A 17,516-nucleotide genomic window follows, 5' to 3' on the forward strand; every position below is an offset into this window, starting at 1 on the left:
TTCTCGCTCCCTCTTCGACCGCTTACAATCTGGCTTCCGGTCACACCACTCCACTGACACTGCCCTAAATAAAGTCACCAATGACCTATTAACTGCCAAGAGCAAGCAACACTACTCTGTCCTCCTCCTGGACCTGTCCTCTGCCTTTGACACAATAGACCATTCCTTATTACTACAGACCCTCTCATCCCTTGGCATCACAGACTTGGCCCTATCCTGGATCTCATCGTACCTAACAGACCAGACTTTCTGCGTCTCCCACTCACACACCACTTCCTCACCTCGCCCCCTATCTGTTGGAGTCCCGCAAGGTTTCTCCATTTACACCTTTGGCCTGGGACAGCTCATAGAATCTCACGGCTTTCAGTATCACCTTTATGCTGATGACACACATATCTACATCTCTGGACCAGATATCACCTCCCTAATTTCCAGAATCCCTCAATGTCTGTCCACTATTTCATCCTTCTCCACTTGATTTCTGAATCTTAACATGGACAAAACAGAATTCATTATCTTTCTTCATCTCACGCGAACCTATCCATTACAGTAAACGGCTGCCCACTCTCCCCAGTCCCACAAGCTCGCTGCCTCGGGGTAATCCTTGACACTGATCTATCCTTCAAACCACATATCCAAGCCCTTTCCAATTCCTGCGGACTTCAACTCAAAAATATTTCACGGATCTGTACATTCCTCAACCAAGGATCTGCAAAAACCCTAGTCCATGCCCTCATCATCTCTCGCCTTGACTACTGCAACCTCCTGCTCTGTGGCCTCCCCTCTAACACTCTCGCACCCCTCCAATCTATTCTAAACTCTGCTGCCCGACTAATCCACCTGTCCCCCCGCTATTCCCCGGCCTCTTCCCTTCTGTCAATCCCTTCACTGGCTCCCCATTGCCCAGAGACTCCAGTATAAAACCCTATCCATGACATACAAAGCCATCCAGAACCTGTGTCCTCCATACATCTGTGACCTCGTCTCCTGGTACTTACCTGCACGCAACCTCCGATCCTCACAAGATCTCCTTCTCTACTCCCCTCTTATCTCCTCTTCTCACAATCGTATACAAGATTTCTCTCACGCATCACCCCTACTCTGGAACCCTCTACCACAACATATCAGACTCTCGCCTACCATTGATACCTTCAAAAAGATCCTGAAGACCTACCTCTTCCGACAAGACCACAACCTGCAGTAACCACCGATCGACCAAACAGCTGCACGACAGCTCTACCCTCGCCTACTGTATTCTCAACAATCCCTCGTAGATTGTGAGCCCTCACGGGCAGGGTCCTCTCTCCTTCTATACCAGTTGTGACTTGTAATGCTTAATATTATTGTACTTGTTTTTATTATGTATACCCCTCCTCACATGTAAAGCGCCATGGAATAAATGGCGCTATAATAATAATAAATAATAATAATAATGTAGTGTTCAGTTCAACTGCTATTTGAATAGCGCATTGGCCAATAAACTATATGTTCTTCGTATGCTCATCATGCAATAATATGACCAATCCACTATGGGCAGAGGAGGCCCAGAAGCCTCATAAGTTTGTGTGGTGAAAGACATCTTTAGGTGTTGTGTGCTTAGCACTACCTGACTAGGTGAGCACCAACAATGCACATAAAATGTATTACACTGCATGTTAGGCCTCCTTCACATGTCCGTGTTTTCCAGTATGTGTAGTTTCCGCTATACCACGTCTACAAATTATAACCTATGGGGCTGTGTCCGTGTAAACCACAAGGCCCATTTTTTCTGGCAGCACGGATGAAAATGGCCAATACAAGTATATGAGTCCGTAAAAAACATGCACAGCACGTGGATGGCATCTGTGTGCCATTCGTGTAACACTACAAAGTATAGGAGAAGCGTTGTAATTTATTTCTTTATCCATACCGGAAAATCATTGATGACACACTGATGGTAAAAATGGATACACGGATGGAAAACACTGATGACACCGATACCGGTTTTCACGTCCGTGTTTTATACGTTTTATGTGAAGCACGCCTTAAGAAGTGTTGCCCTATTAAGCCCTTTCTTCCTTTTTTTTGTACGTAGTGTTAAGAGGCAGTAACCCAGGTTAGTCGAACTTAAATGTCTTTATTTTGGCAACTTACAAAGTAACTCAAACTTTATCACCCGGTTCTCAGCCAGATGATCCACAACAGTCCATATGAAATCCATTTCAGTGTGCGACGCGGCGCCGTATCACTCATGAGTGCGTCAATGGCTTTGCCTTCTTTGGTCTGTGTTAATACTCACACAGGCCTGTATTACATAGTCTCCTGCTCTGATGATTGCAAAATAAACGCTGGCACACCCAAACCTTAACTGAAAGATTAAATGGGATTTTGGGACATGAGCCAATCCCAAGACCCAGAGTGAAGGGAGAGATCTATCCCATTATTATCCTGCAGATCTCTCCAAAAATAAAGGGCCATGTATTCTTATTTAGTCAAATAGCTTAACCAAGTCCACATTTTCTTTTATTTTGTACTAAAACCTCAACCTCATTGCAGTAATAACTTTCATGCTAATGATTCCCCGGAAGTCATCAAGGACAGGGTCCTCTCCCCTCTGTACCAGTCTGTCACTGAAAACTTGTTTACTGTAAACGATATCTATAACTCTGTATGTAACCCCTTTCTCATGTACGGCACCATGGAATTATTGGTGCTATATAAATGAATAATAATAATATTAATAAAATTTGATATTATAGTAGAAATGTTAGTTGCTTCTCTGTATTCTTTTAGCTTTCAATTTAAGCAGGTATTTTTGGTGCTGAACTCATCAGTATCTTGATTTCATCATTTTACAGTAAAAGTTGTTTTTGTTGCTTTTTTCTCGTTAATGTTTTCATTTTGATTGATTGGATGTTTTTCTCATGTAGACTATCGGGGTTCAGACTTATTTAACATATGCTAATGATAAAGAAGAGGAAATTTGTGTCTGCAGCTTTTATAAAATGCCGTACATGTGCCACGGCTCAGAGTGATTATGCGTGTGCTTCATCCAGCTCGCTGTGCAGCGATGGATTATCACAGCTGCCTCACAGCGGGCATCAATTTACATAAACTCGAAGCTGCTTACCAATCAATCGCCATTTGCTGGACTGTCATTCATGATATATTGTTATGTATCCCCTATACCTCACAGTGATAGATCTTAATGTTAGTAGATCAGTGGCTGGAATGGATTGAATTTTTAAAAGTGTTTAATAAATGCCTAAAGTTAACGGAGGTAAGAAATTACCATTTTAATTAATAGTTTCAGAAGATGTATACATCTTAATATACCGGCTGTAAATGTGTCTCCAATTTAATGAATGTTTTTTTTTCTTACAGAGAGGGCTCATTCAGATTACCATAGTTTTAGTTTGAGTGCGATCGGTCAAAACATTGGATTGCATTCGGACCAATAAGGCTTTACTCATGTCCGAGTAAAAAAAAAAATCGCAGGACACATAACTTGCCTCCAATAATCAGGTTGCACTCAGCCATTCAAGTCAATGGATCCATGAAAAAAATCAGATTGCACTAAGATGGAATTTAAATAACACAGAGTTTTTAGTAATACTGTTTTTGATCAAAAACAGCATAAAAGCCATCCTACCCCAAGAAGGTAACTCCGATCAGGACAGTCCTACACTGTCTAATATTAAAAACTTACCATGTGTTAATATTGACCTCAGTGTGAATAAGGGCAGACAAAAGGACTGACCCAACCAGTGAAACACCAGTCTAGGGAAGCCTTATATACAATCTCTAGTTAAGAAAAAAAGGGAGACTCAATTTTTATGTTTTTTCTGTGCAAGCTAGGGTGTGGTTCTGAGCTGGAAATTGTATATAAGGCTTTCCCAGACTGGTGTTTCACTGGTTGGGTCTGGTCCTTTTGTCTGCCCTTATTCACACTGAGGTCAACATCGAAACATGGTAAGGTTTAACCTTTAATATTAGACAGTGTAGGACCATCCCAATCAGAGTTACATTGTCGTGGTGGGATGGCTTTTATGCTATTTTTGATCACAAACAGTATTACTAAAAACTCTGTGTTATTTAGATGCACTTTTTGCTTTTTACTTAGTTACAGCAGGGTTTTGCTCATATTTTCTCTTGTAGGTTTTATATGTTTTACAGCCTATTTGAGCATGCATTTATGAGCTACATGTGTACCAACTCAAGTGATGCTCAATTTTTGTGTTTTTTCTTTATAATATTGCATTCCGTGCAAGCCGGGGTGTGAGGGTTGAAATATTAGGAACGTGGGATGTCTTCACGGACAGGAGGCAGATCACGAGTTAACAGTTTTATTAACAATAAATGCACTCCACGCAGGGTTGCAGAGTGACGGTAGGGAAATGGGGAAGAACTGGGAGAGTGGCAGGATAGGTCAGGGACGAACGATAGTTCAGTAATTAAAGAGGAGAAACTTATCCGACTGTAGTCTTCTTCTGTGCAGCGTCTCAGGGTTCCAATAGTGTCACTGACAACACTGGCACACGACATCGCGATGAAGTCTGTGACAGATGGGAATCCAAAGATGGTACTGACTACAGCGGCACTTGACGTCTCAACGAAGTCTGTTAGGAGAGGATAACATTACTGTTCTCCCATGTGTCTAGCACAGTACCAATGTGTGGAACCGCCAGAACGTAACTCTGCTCCACAGTGTAAATAGATGAAAGGTCACCAACGTCTATGGAGCACTAAATACTCTACTTGCGGCACGTGCGCTGTATTGCTCAGTCACTAAGCACATGGCACCTCGATCTCTGTCAGTTACTGGGCTCGTTGCAACACCCAGCTCAGTTCTGCTCTGCTCCACATGACTCCACTCTGCATGGCTCTGCACTGCTCAGCTCTGTTCCGCATGGCTCTGTACTATGCGGCCCTGTTCTGCAGAGCTCTGCTCTGTACAGCTTTCTTTGCAGGCAATGGGGGCTCCTTCTATATGGCTCATCGCCAAGCTGGTACTCTCTGGCGGGCGAGGCAGGGCACGGCACTCAACTCTCTGCGTGCTGCTCTCTGTCCTGTTCTCCACACTGCTCTGCGCCGATGCCAGACTGTTCTGCTGGGCGTGCTTTTTCCCACTATTTCTCCGTCCTCCTTGGTCAGCAGGAAGCTCCATCTCACCAATGCTTCCCTCATGCAGCAGGGGATGGTCCACCTCTCTCAGGCTTCCCCCCCAGAAACAGGGGATGCAGCCTCTCTAGTTCAGAACCCAACATGAAGGTAACCATGATCTTGTTGACCTTCTTACATTCCCTCTCTCTTTTAGCTCGCCATTCCACAGGCAAGAACTCTTTGTACTCCAGTACAGTCATCTGAGGGCCGACAGATGCCCATAATTTTCGCAACTGCTTCTGCCTCTCTGGCTCCATCTTTTTCCTGTAAGGCTCGTAATGGTCACCCTGAGCTTTGGGTGGAGTGGTTGGGAACAGGAGTTCATCCAAGTCCCATGGAGCAACTTTCTCCGAGGCCTGTTCCTCTTCATCTTTGACAGCTGTGGGGGAGAAGTCTTCAGAAAATCATTGTTTTGTGACCTCAGGTTTTTCAGCTGCATCCATCATCTTCTTTTTCTTCTTCTTCTTCTTAGCTTTGCGGCCAGCAGACATTTGAGCAGATGGTCCGTCGTTTTCTTTTTCATCAGCAGAAACCTTATTGACTTCTTGCTTGGGTTCCTCAGTTTGGGAACTTAGTACTGGCAATTCTTCTCCATAGCTCCCCCTCTCTTTGACAGGCACATTCCCGCCAGACCTGGATTCAGATGTGTCAAGATCATGCAGGCCGGACCCTTCGTCTTCTGCGCTGTAGTCAGCAGGATCTTGTGAGCTGACGGCTGGCAAACTTTCCACCTCAGGGGACGATAATAATAGCTCTTCCTTCTCATCAATGAGAACCATAGGAGAGGGCGTCTCGGGAACGCTTGTCACCTTCTCTCCTTTGTCGGGGGCTTATGGAGAGCATAATGGCGATTTACTCTGATGGACCGCTCGGGTAGTCGTCCCTTCCTCCTCTTCAGGTCGAATCTCACCATCGGGACCTCTATAGCCAGGTTGGAGTTCTGCCAGAGTCGCCGCCACATGTCGAGACAGCGCAGACATTTTATCGTGGACAGTCGACACCCTCTCGATATATTCTCGCTGTCATTCGTCCTGGCTCCATCTTGCTCTGAATGGGACTCTCCTCTTCCTGCCATATCACTCACTCCATGGACGACTCTCTTTCTTATTAGCAGGACCTTCAGAAGGATGAGCAGTTCTCCGCCGTCGTTTGCAATTTCTGGACAGTTGTCCCACTCTACCGCATGTCCAGCACTTGCTTCTGCGTCTGTCTGGTGGGTGCTTCCTTATGGATCGTTGGCCTCTGTGGGAAGAGTATCCCATCTGTGAGAACTCTTCACTCCATGACCTGGAAGCAAATTTTGGGGTGACCGCTGGGGTACCTCTGATGTTCCGCACCTGTCCACTAACTGCTGTGAATTACCTTGGGGCATGATGCTGGGCTTTCTTCATGCTTTCGACTTCTTGTCATATTTTTTGCATTCCGAGCCGTATGTCGCGGGACCACGTCAGCTCTTCTTCATTCGGGTTGCACACTCTGCAGTTTCAGACCATCCCTGTCTAGGCAGCAATCCCCTGCTCCTGCTCACCTATGTGAGCTTCTGCCCCTATTTCAGAGAAAGTCATGCTGGGTTTAGCTTTCAGGCGTTCTCGCAGAGCCTGCTTCATCAGCACATCACGTAAGCCTGTCACTAGCTAGTCTCACACCACTATGTCAATGGACCCTGCGCCTACTCCTTCTTTGCGAGCAATGGCAGCATGGAGTTCCTGCAGTACATTCATAAGTTGGGTCACAATCTCCCCCCTCTTTAAATAAGCCTGAACAGACGCATATGTAACACTCCTACATCCGTAGGATCCCCATGCGTCTCCTCAGGTATTAGTAGAACTTTACCCAAGGTGTCTCTCGCCGGAGCATGATAGAGTGTCTGGCCTCTCCATCTAAAGCCATCATAGCCACCTCTGCTTCTAAGGCCGGGGTCATGGGGTACATCCTCATCAACCCCTTACACGTTCTGTTCAACTCCACAGCATGGTATTATTTCCAGTGAATTTTGGGAAGTTGTTTAACATGGCCCCCAGCGAGACACTGCCTCTAAGGCCCCCTCTAACTGCTTGATCTACCACCTCCACGCAATAGTACGACATCCTGCTGACTACGCCAAATGTAGAAATGGCAGGAACGTGGGATGTCATCACAGAAAGGAGGCACATCAATAAACAATAAACGCACTTCACGCAGTGAGAAGTGGGTTGCAGACTGACGGTAGGGAAATGGGGAAGAACTGGGAGAGAGGCAGGGTAGGTCAGGGACAAACAATAGTTCAGTAATTAAATAGGAGAAGCTTATCCGACTGTGGTCTTCTTCTATGCAGTGTCTCAGGGTTCCAGCGGTGGCACCGACAACAGCGGCACTTGATGTCTCGACAAAGTCTGTGAGGAGAGGATAACTTTCTCGTACTCCCAGGTGTCTAACACGGTACTGACTCCAATGTGTGGAATCGCCAGAATGTAACTCTGCTCTGTGGTCTAAACAAGTGAAAGGTCACCAACGTCTATGCAGCACTAAGTACCCTACTTGCGGCACGTGCGCTGTATTGCTAGTCACTAAGTGCACGGCATCTTTATCTCTATCAGTTACTGGGCGCGCTGCAACACCCGGCTCAGTTCTGCTCTGCTCCACACGGCTCCACTCTGCACAGCTCTGTACTGCACGGCTCTATTCCTCATGGCTCTGTACTGCACAGCACTGTTATGCAGGGCTCTGCTCTGTACAGCTCTCTCTACAGGCGACAGGGGCTCCTTCTATATCGCCCATCACCAAGCTGGTATTCTCTGGCAGGGGAGGCAGGGCGCACCACTCACCACTCTGCGTGCTGCTCTCTGTCCTGTCCTCCACACTGCTCTGCGCCAGAGCCAGACTGTCCTGCAGCGTGCACTTTTTCCCTCTCTTTCTCCACCCTCCTTTGTCAGGAGGAAGCTCCGTCTCACCAATGCTTCCCTCATGCAGCAGGGGATGGTCCGCCTCTCTCAAGGTTCCTCCCAGAAACAGGGGATGCAGCCTCTCTAGTTCCGGACCCAGCATGCAGGTACCCATGATCTCGTTGACCTCCTTACATGGCCTCCTTTTTTCTGAGCTATAAATTGTATATAAGGCTTCCCCAGACTGGTGTTTCACTGGTTGGGCCCAGTCCTTTTGTCTGCCCTTATTCACACTGAGGTCAACATTGACACATGGTAAGGTTTTAATATTAGACAGTGTAGGACTGTCCTGATCAGAGTTACCTTGTCGTGGTGGGATGGCTTTTATGCTATTTTTGATCAAAAACAGTAATACTAAGAACCCTGTGTTATTTAAATGCACTTTTTTGCTTTTATTTACTTAGTTACAGCAGGATTTTTGCTCATTTTTTCTCTTGTAAGTTTTATATGCTTTATGGCCATTATGAACATGCATTTATGAGCTGCATGTGTTTCAACTCAAGTGAAGCTCAATTTTTTTGTGTTTTTTCTTTGTATTATTGCACTCGGATGGCATCTGAGTGAAGGGTGACATTCACGGACTGACAGAATAAGGAAGATGGAGAAACTTTTTTTTCTATATTCTCCAGATCCAAGAAAAACCAATCACACTGCGATCATACTCTGATCAAACTCTGATTTGAGTGTGATTAGCATAATTACACAATTTTTCTCAGATGGAGAATATACAGTTGTCTGACGCTAGATTGTAACATGCCCCATCACAAACTGCCTTATAAAGGTATTATCTTTAAGAAACATTTAGGGAAAGACAGGCTTTGAATAAAAGCCTGTTGGACTAAAGTGGGCCAAATATCTTAAGACTGGGCTTTTCTCCCATTAAAAACAAACAGTTGGGGTAAGTTACAGTGTATGTGTTCTTAGCATACATTTTGGATAAATGTGTCGCACTTTGGTTGACTTTGTCATTAAGGCCAAACTCTAGCCGATGCTAGAAAAGTGTCAAAAGTTGCATTTTCTTTGCACAAGCTCTTTACACTAATTGTGTGTCTTTCAAACAGATTACTGACATAGAGGGAATTCTAATTTCCTCACGTTGATTTTAAGGTAGAATACCCAACTGTGCTTGGCAAGAGATAACTACGGAGAGTGAGGCAGTACATCCAGTGAAATCAATTTTTTTATTAACCAACTCAACTTTTAGCTCCAGTGAGCTTTTCTCAAGCTTTAATTTTGCATGGCAATAGTTTAGTGATTTTATTTACCATATGGGATTTTAAAAAACAGTTTACTGGGATTATCCAGAGTCTTAAAAAATTCTATCAGCAGGTAAACAAAACAGTCTTAACCCATTTAATATCCAGCTGCTCTTGTGCCAATGGTCTTAATTACTTTGCTGAAGTGATCATATACCATTCATCCACTTGACCACTGCACCCAATCACTGGCCTCAATGGTCTTGTGCTTTACATACACATATCATCACTGAGGCCAGTGATTGGCTGCAATGGTCACATGGATTTAAGGCACATGATCACTGCAGAAAAGTAAACAAAATGTAAGAGTGGTGAAACTGAAATAAAGTAGTGTGTATTTAACAGTTAAGTATTGATTTTTTATTTTTGTGGCATTCCCAACTATTATTTATTTTATTTTTTTCAGTCCAAAACTCCTTTAAATTGCCCAAATTTTGGAACTATTGCTCTGGTAGTGCCAAGAAAATATCACATTTCTTAACATAAAGTACATTCAGACGAATATTAATTTATTATAGAAAACTTTAAATTATCGTAGTTCAAATTCATTAATCCCACTAAAATGTACTTACTGAAGGGTACAAATATCCATCACTGTTCATGGCTAGGTATAGCTTCGTTTGAACACCTTGAATAGCCACCACTCGTAAGCCAACTGGTATGAGGTTAAACAAAGCTGAAAAAGATACAAATAATCAAAATCAACACACACAGTATTACACATAAAATAATCAGGTATCTAGAAGTATTACATTGACTCCTGAAGGAACCTGTCAAAAAACATCAAGTAACTATGGGTAGATCAGCAGTGACGTTGTATGGATTGCCACTTCTGGAGGCAAAGCAAGAATTTTGTGCCCCTTATCCTGTGGAACGTTAGCTCTCCATGAATCCCTTTCGATTGATATGAGATCGATTTATGGAAGACTGATTTCAAATTGACTGTTGAAATTCAAAGGCCCCAATGAATTCAAACACTCTGCAATTCAGATTGCCAACAAAAAAATGTTGAGGACTCATAAAATGGTACAACAACATCAGGCATGACAGCACAAAGTTCCCCTTAATGCCCTCCAGCTATTGCATCACATGATCTAACCCAGCCAATCAACATGAACTATAACAACCATTTTAAAAAAGGGGTCCGTCCAATCAGCACCATTTTAGGTTTTTCCAGCATAGGGATAGGAGATAAACAAACACAGCTCATTCCATTTAGAGATACAAAATAATTGTTTTGTACTATTTCAATGCTGAATCACATTTAAAATGGTAGTGGCTGTCTAATTCTGTGAATACTAATTCAGAGATTCAGGGGAGATGCTGTAGTTGTATAGTTAGTGTGATTGTGAATGCATTGATCTGTGAAATACTGCAGTATCAGCACATTAAAAACTGCCTTTTTATTTTTCACACTCTGCAAACATGGTGGGCAGTATTAAACCCCCTGTATTAATTTTGCCAGTGAACCAAAATCCTGAAACCAAGGCTTGTGTGCCACAGAAAGTGTGCTTCCTGCATTGATAGACATGAAAACCTTTACATTTTTTTTTATGCCAGAAGAATAATCTCCATAATTTAGAACCTTAAAAAGTGTGTGTGTTGTAAAAAAGTATTTTTATTTTATTTTCTGGCATATTTCCTTGTTGTAGTAGTTCAATATTAGACCCACACGTGCAACACAAATACAACTGTTACGTTTGCCACTTGTTATCATCCATTTTTTCCTAGCCAGATAAGTTGTGGTTAATTGGAGATTAAAAAGTTGTGGTATGCATTGGAGAGCTTAAAACAGATCAGAGAACTCAGAATGTTTTACACATATTTTCTGGTATATTGGAAGTTTTTTAGTATTGCAGTGGATTTTTGGAGTAAAATTCAGCAAAGCTGGCAAACTCGACTTTCAAATGATCTGTCCAACTCTAATGTCTCCTTTTATTGAACCCATTTTTCCCCAAGCACATTTTCTATTTTAAGAAAATACTGATGTAATTTTAGTTTGCCCTTTAGCCTCCTGGTTTTCTTTTTGCTGAAATCTGACGTACAATTTTAAAATGATTTAATATCATCATTAGAACTACAATTTGACATAACCGCAAGGTCCTTGGCAGGGGGAGGAGCACTGCAGCTATGTCAGGACATGAAGAATAGGTGGATCTGGGCAGCCAGGAACTTTCAGTGATTTAGTAATGTAGTTATAATGATGACTAGAGATGGGTGGACCTCTGGATGTTCGAGTCTGGTAGGTTCGGCTAAACAGTTACAAAATGTCCAGGTTTGGGTACCAGAACAGTCCCTGGACCCAAACCTGGACCCCATTCACTTGAAAGGAGGGTCCAAACATCCACTATTTGCCACAGTGCAGCAAACGCTGCTTCTGACCTGCAGTAAAATCATTGCCGCCAGTCAGACAGCAGCAGTTCCCATTCTGTCAAATGGCAGCATGAGCCTGTAGCTATGATCGGAGGTAAAAAGTTTACATCCATTCACTAGGACTACTGCTCCCATCAGCCTATGCCTGCTGTCAATAATAACAGCGAGAGCAGGCAGCTCATGGGAGTATTCATCAGATGGTGTCTGTGCTGTAAATAAAAAAAGGCATGGGTTTCCCTGTATTTTTGATAACCAGCCAGGCAAAACTCACAGCCGGGGGCTTTAACCCTCAACTGTTAGCTTCACCTAGGCTGGATATTAAGAATAGAGGGGTCTCCACTCTGATTTTTTAAAATTATTTAAATGAATAATTAAAAAAAAACGGTATGGGGGTCCCCTGTATTTTTGACAACCAGCCAAGCGAAAGCAGACAGCTGGGGGCTGGTATTCTCAGGCTGGTAAGGGGCCATGGATATGTCCTGTAGCAATGGTAAGTGGGGTTCATATTTGTGGGGTTGATGTCACCTTTCTATTGTTAGGTGACATCAAGCCAACGGATTAGTAATGGGGAGGCATCTATAAGATGCTTCTCCATTACTAATTCTATAGTTGTATTGTAAATTAACACACAGCCAGAATAAAGTCTTTTATTCGAAATAAAACAAACCACTTTTACTTTTTATTGAAAAATAACAAATACAGTTATACTCACCTAACACCCATTCCATTGAATCCCTCATCTCCTGTAATAAAACTAAAATAAAAAAACAACAATGTTCCCTACCTGTCCATTGTTCTGTCCCACACTGTAATCCATGTCTGAGGGATAAACAGTTTTCAACCTGGACGGTGCCAAGAGGTGACTGTCCAGGCTGAGAACCACTGGGGAATGAGCTGCTGCGAGCACAGTATCAGTGACTAGAAGTGATGTCATCAAGGTTACCACCAGTCACGGAGGCTGCGTTCCCAGCCAGGAAAATTACCTACAGTGACCTTAGCAAGATCCTCGCTAGCACAGTGAGAAAGTTTCATGGTGCAGCGCTGATCTCCAAGAATTCACCGCGGTTGACTATGAGAACTCGGTGAACTCTTTGAGGTCAGCGCTACACCGTGAGCCTTTTTCAAGGTGTTCGCTAAGATCTCACTGAGATCACTGCAGTTAATTTGCCCAGCTGAGAACGGAGCCTCAGTGACTGGCAGTAACCTCGATACTGTCACAGCTGGTCACTCATGCTGCACTTGCAGCAACTCATTCGCCAAGGGCAAAGGGAAGAGCCGGGCAAAGCACCATAATTGGCGTATCTAATAGATGCGCCTTTTCTGGGTGGCTGCAGACCATTTCTAGGCTGGGAGGGGCAATATCCATGGCCCCTTATCAGCCTGAGAATCTTAGCCCCCACAGTCTGCTTTACATTGGCTGTTTGTGAAAACTTGGGGGACCCCATGCGTTTTTTTTACATTTTTACCTCTGATGACAGCTGCTTTCTCTTGCTGTCACTTGACAGAGTAGGAACCGGGGCTCTCTGACCAGCAGTAATGATTTTACTGGTGATCAGAAGCGATGTTTTCCACACTGTCATTCACAAGACAGCATGACAAACACCCGGTGTTCCGGGGGCCGAACCCAAACAGTAGCATGGACTTCCTGGTGAAGTTCATGTTTGGTGGCCGTGCCCGAACAGTAGGTCTACAATACGGATGCTAAACTTCACTGTTCGGGTTCGCCCATCTCTAATGATGACTCATTCTGTAAAAGAGACTTTCTGTTTCTTGGAAGGAGTCAGCTAGTCAGTTTTTAATCACGTTATGTCATAGACTTGATGGAAAACAGAAGAATTAACTGGGTAGAAAGACAAAATGAGGAATTGTAAGTACACAGTGCTATATAATATGGTGACTGCAATATACTAAGGATAATAACTTTGATGGGGGTGCCTCTTTAATTATTAGGCATTATCTACATTAGGAATTCTGTTTTTCTGTTACACTATAAGATGGAATTCATAGAAGGGGAACGATTCATAACAAGAGACACACAAAAAGATGGCCAAATAAACTCCAATGGCTCAAATGGTTTTAAGTGAGATTTCCATGATGGTGTCCATCATTTTACACTAAATATAATAACAAAGCATGCTGCGGTATTTCTTACAGCAAAACGCATCATTATTATTTATTTATATAGCACCATTAACTCCATGGTGCTGTACATGAGAAGGGGTTACATACAGAATTATAGCCATCGCTTACAGTAAACAAATTTACCATGACAGACTGGTACAGAGGGGAGAGGACCCTGCCCTTGAGGACTTACATCATTACTAGTCAGGTGAACAGAACAACAGTGTACCAGGGAGGCTTTGGATTAGTAGTGTGATTATTACTCCTTTTGCTGACTTAGACCATTATAAGCTATTTTAAAAAATATTGGGGTTGTAAAACTCCTCAAAAAGTTATTGTTGGAGTAAAATATGGCAAAATAAATCAGGGGCAAGTACCTTGATAAATATGCACCAGATTTTGTACAACACTGTAGAATATGTTGTACTTTACATAGAAAAATAAACTGTATATACATAACATATTACACTGATAGGTTTGTCTCTAATATCTTGTTATTGAATTTTTTTCCTATACTAAGTGTTAAGTGAATCTGAGTGAATCATAGTTCAGAGAACTTAAATGATTGAAAAGTTTGCTGAACATTAAGCATTCAAACTTGAACTTTATCTGCTAATGATGTTCTATGCAGCGCAATTACTTGGGTTAAACTAATTTAACAGAGGTTAACAAAAAACGCTAAAGTCATTGCTGAGAAATTGCAAAGCTGATGAATGGCTGGACGAAACTGATTGTTCTGAGATAGGTCTGGTAGCAACTTAAAGGTGCCACTGTCCCCGTCGTAATTAAAAGATTTGAGAAGAGCACTAGGCGAGAAATCTTGGATGTAAATAAAGGTGTTCATATGATAAACAGTATGTTCTGAGTCCACAGAACATTGACACTAAACCTGGCCATACACATGCGATAGCATAGAGGACAGCAATCTCTCCTGATGCCCTCAGATACATGAATGCTCAACTTAGTTGAGTATTCATGTGTATTTACTACTTAGAGTGGAGGAAGTGTCTCCAGACAGCTCTGGTGGCAGTATACCGTATTTTTCGGATTACAAGACGCACTTTTTTCCCCCAAATTTTGGGGGAAAATGGGGGTGCATCTTAAAATGCAGATATACCTTACCGGCCGCGGTGGAGCAGGGTCCCAGTGTCACTGCTGGAGGTGGCAAGAGTGGAGCATTGCTGCAGGCCACAGGCTGAGATGAGGGGTGCTTGGATGTGCGACTTGCCAATGCGGTTGTTCGGTGCTGTGGGGGCTCTGCCGACATTTTGTGAAATCCCAATGCTCCACTCTTGCCTCCTTCAGCAGCGACTCTGGGACTCCACTTAACCGCAGCCACCACCCCCGGTAAGCAATAAGATGCATGAATTATAAAAAGCACCATCATTTTATATAAAAAAAAGTATTTTTTCCTATTTTTCTCCCCAAAATTTGGGGTGCATCTTATAATCCACAAAATATGTTATCTGCCAGAAAAGTAAATGGTCTTGCCATTTCTTGTGTATATATTCACACCGTTTGAACTCTAGAGTCAGAAGGTCTCCATATGTATTACATAGTCAGATGATCCTGCCAATATCAAAGTGCTCTTACACCTTGCACAAATACCAACTTATGGTCCGGCTCCTTTCTTTGGTTTTGCTGTCGTTTCTTGTACTTTGTAGACAGGCTTGGTCCCTCTTTTTGAGCTAGCCATTTAATCTATATAGTTTCCCATGGGCAACTGAACAGTTGGGTAATGGTCTTGCTCTGTCCTTGTATACAGGTCGACTGATACAAAATTAGGTTTTATTAGTAGAGATAAGACAGTCCAGAATAGGTACACTTTGTCACGGTGAGATGGCGTTTATGATTTTGGGATAAAAAAAGTGTTAACTAAGTACCTTATGTTATTTAGGTGTACTATTACTGTTTACCTACTACATGATCATGGGTATATGATACCTACTACATGATCTACATGACCTTTATGATCATGGGTATATGTTTACCTACATCATCACTACATGGGTATATGATCATTTTGTTTTCTTCTTGGGCTTTGTCTGTGAAATACACAGTGTGCGCATGCACTTACACTTTGAGACTAATGCTCCGGCTCATTTCTTTGGTTTTCCTGCCACTATCAGAATAATGAGTGAACACAGATGTAAAGATAATGGCGATCATGTTGGCATATTGTGGAGAAGAACATGTACATGATGAGTTGATCTCGATGATTTGATGTAAACACTGTATGTAGCAAGTCTACACTATCATTTATTTTCATCATTATTTTGGCGGCATACATTGGGAAAAATTCATATACGAGAATGTTTGTTTTTAATAAAAATTGATACAAATTGAATATTTTATTATTAAAAATATCCCACCTTTCTGTAAGCGTATAATGCGTAGAAGCCACCTCCTATTACAGAACACATATTATTGTTACCCACATGACAGAATGTCATTGCAGAAATTGGGGCTGTTGCATTAAAACTACTACAATATTTTAGTAAAATGCATGCACTGATAGATGGAGATTTTAGTTAGACAGCCCCCCCACTCCTTGCTAGTATTTTCTTTAATAAATTAAATAGTTAACACAGCTTTCTTATGAGAATACCCAATATAAGTTTTATCTGTTTGCAAAGTGCGGAAACTTTAACTCTATTATTTCCATGGAACAGTGACCCGCACCCCCTCCGAGTATCCCATTTACTACAGAATACTAAGAGAAGCCTCAGCGCTTCAACAATGGACAATACAACTTTAAAAAGCCAATAATGGTTATATTTGTAAAAAGAGAAAAAAACATAACTTTGCACGGAGTTAGCTTGACTGCACATTATCTGGAAATAATTCCTGATGCTTTTGCCATCTTCCTAAATGGATCCACGTTCCAGCAATTTGGGGGCCATCTGCCTTTCATATCTGCTTTTAAGAGTCTAAATATACCACTTATCACTCTGACTTAAGACAATGGAACTTTCCAGAAGACCAAGTGATAAAATGTTTCTGTGTCTGTACTGGTGTTATAAACTCTTCGAGGCGCTGGAGAAGATTACTTTAAATTAGGCAGCCGTATTAACCCTATTGGATGTTGGTGGCATCTAAACGTTCAGCCGTGTGTGTGTCTGTATGCTCCAAAGAGGAAGAAGGGGTTAAAGTAATAACTGGTTAGAAGTGAAGTGGGAACCAATCTATTATTGGCAGGATGTGTGGGTGAATATAAGTCCTTTTGATGAAATGTGATACAACGTACAGGACATCGCCAAATCTCCATGGAGATAATGTTTGATTCTCTCCGAGATGTCAACAACATCGCCCCACTCTTTAGCTTTCCTTTGTCATAATAACATCACATTTATTACTTTTTTTTTTGGAATTTTGGATATTTTCAACCCACCTCTATGGCTGTGTGGCCGAAAACGTCCTTTCACAGCGTCAGAATAAAGCATGTAGATATAGTCAGTGATGAAAAGAAGGTCAAGAGTTACTTACTGTAACTGCTCTCCTCCTCCTTTGTGCCATCGATTGTGCCATCTGCTTGGAGCTGTAAGTGGTAGCCTTGCCGGCTATAGAGTTTTGTGACTATACCTTTGAGTTGAGGCTCTGTAAGCAAACACAATACGAGGGATAGATTAGAACTACTTTCCCATTGTATCACAGTACAAAATCTGTCCAAAATCAACATCAACATACAGATTACTCATCATCG

The 17,516-nt window shown here is 42.4% G+C and overlaps 1 protein-coding gene across 11 annotated transcripts in view; it reads right to left on the reverse strand.

Moving 5' to 3' along the window:
- Positions 1 to 17,516, reverse strand: part of FGF13 (fibroblast growth factor 13) — a 614,209-nt gene that overhangs the window by 81,584 nt on the left and 515,109 nt on the right. For all 11 annotated transcript variants that reach the window (XM_069747014.1, XM_069747012.1, XM_069747018.1 and 8 more), the window contains 2 exons: positions 17,300 to 17,410; positions 9,892 to 9,995 (listed from right to left, as the gene is read on the reverse strand). In XM_069747014.1, coding sequence (XP_069603115.1) covers positions 9,892 to 9,995; positions 17,300 to 17,410 — 215 coding nt within the window. The remainder of the gene's footprint in view (positions 1 to 9,891; positions 9,996 to 17,299; positions 17,411 to 17,516) is intronic.

Source organism: Ranitomeya imitator, chromosome 2 (genome assembly GCF_032444005.1).
Source record: "Ranitomeya imitator isolate aRanImi1 chromosome 2, aRanImi1.pri, whole genome shotgun sequence".
Lineage (NCBI taxonomy): Eukaryota > Metazoa > Chordata > Amphibia > Anura > Dendrobatidae > Ranitomeya > Ranitomeya imitator.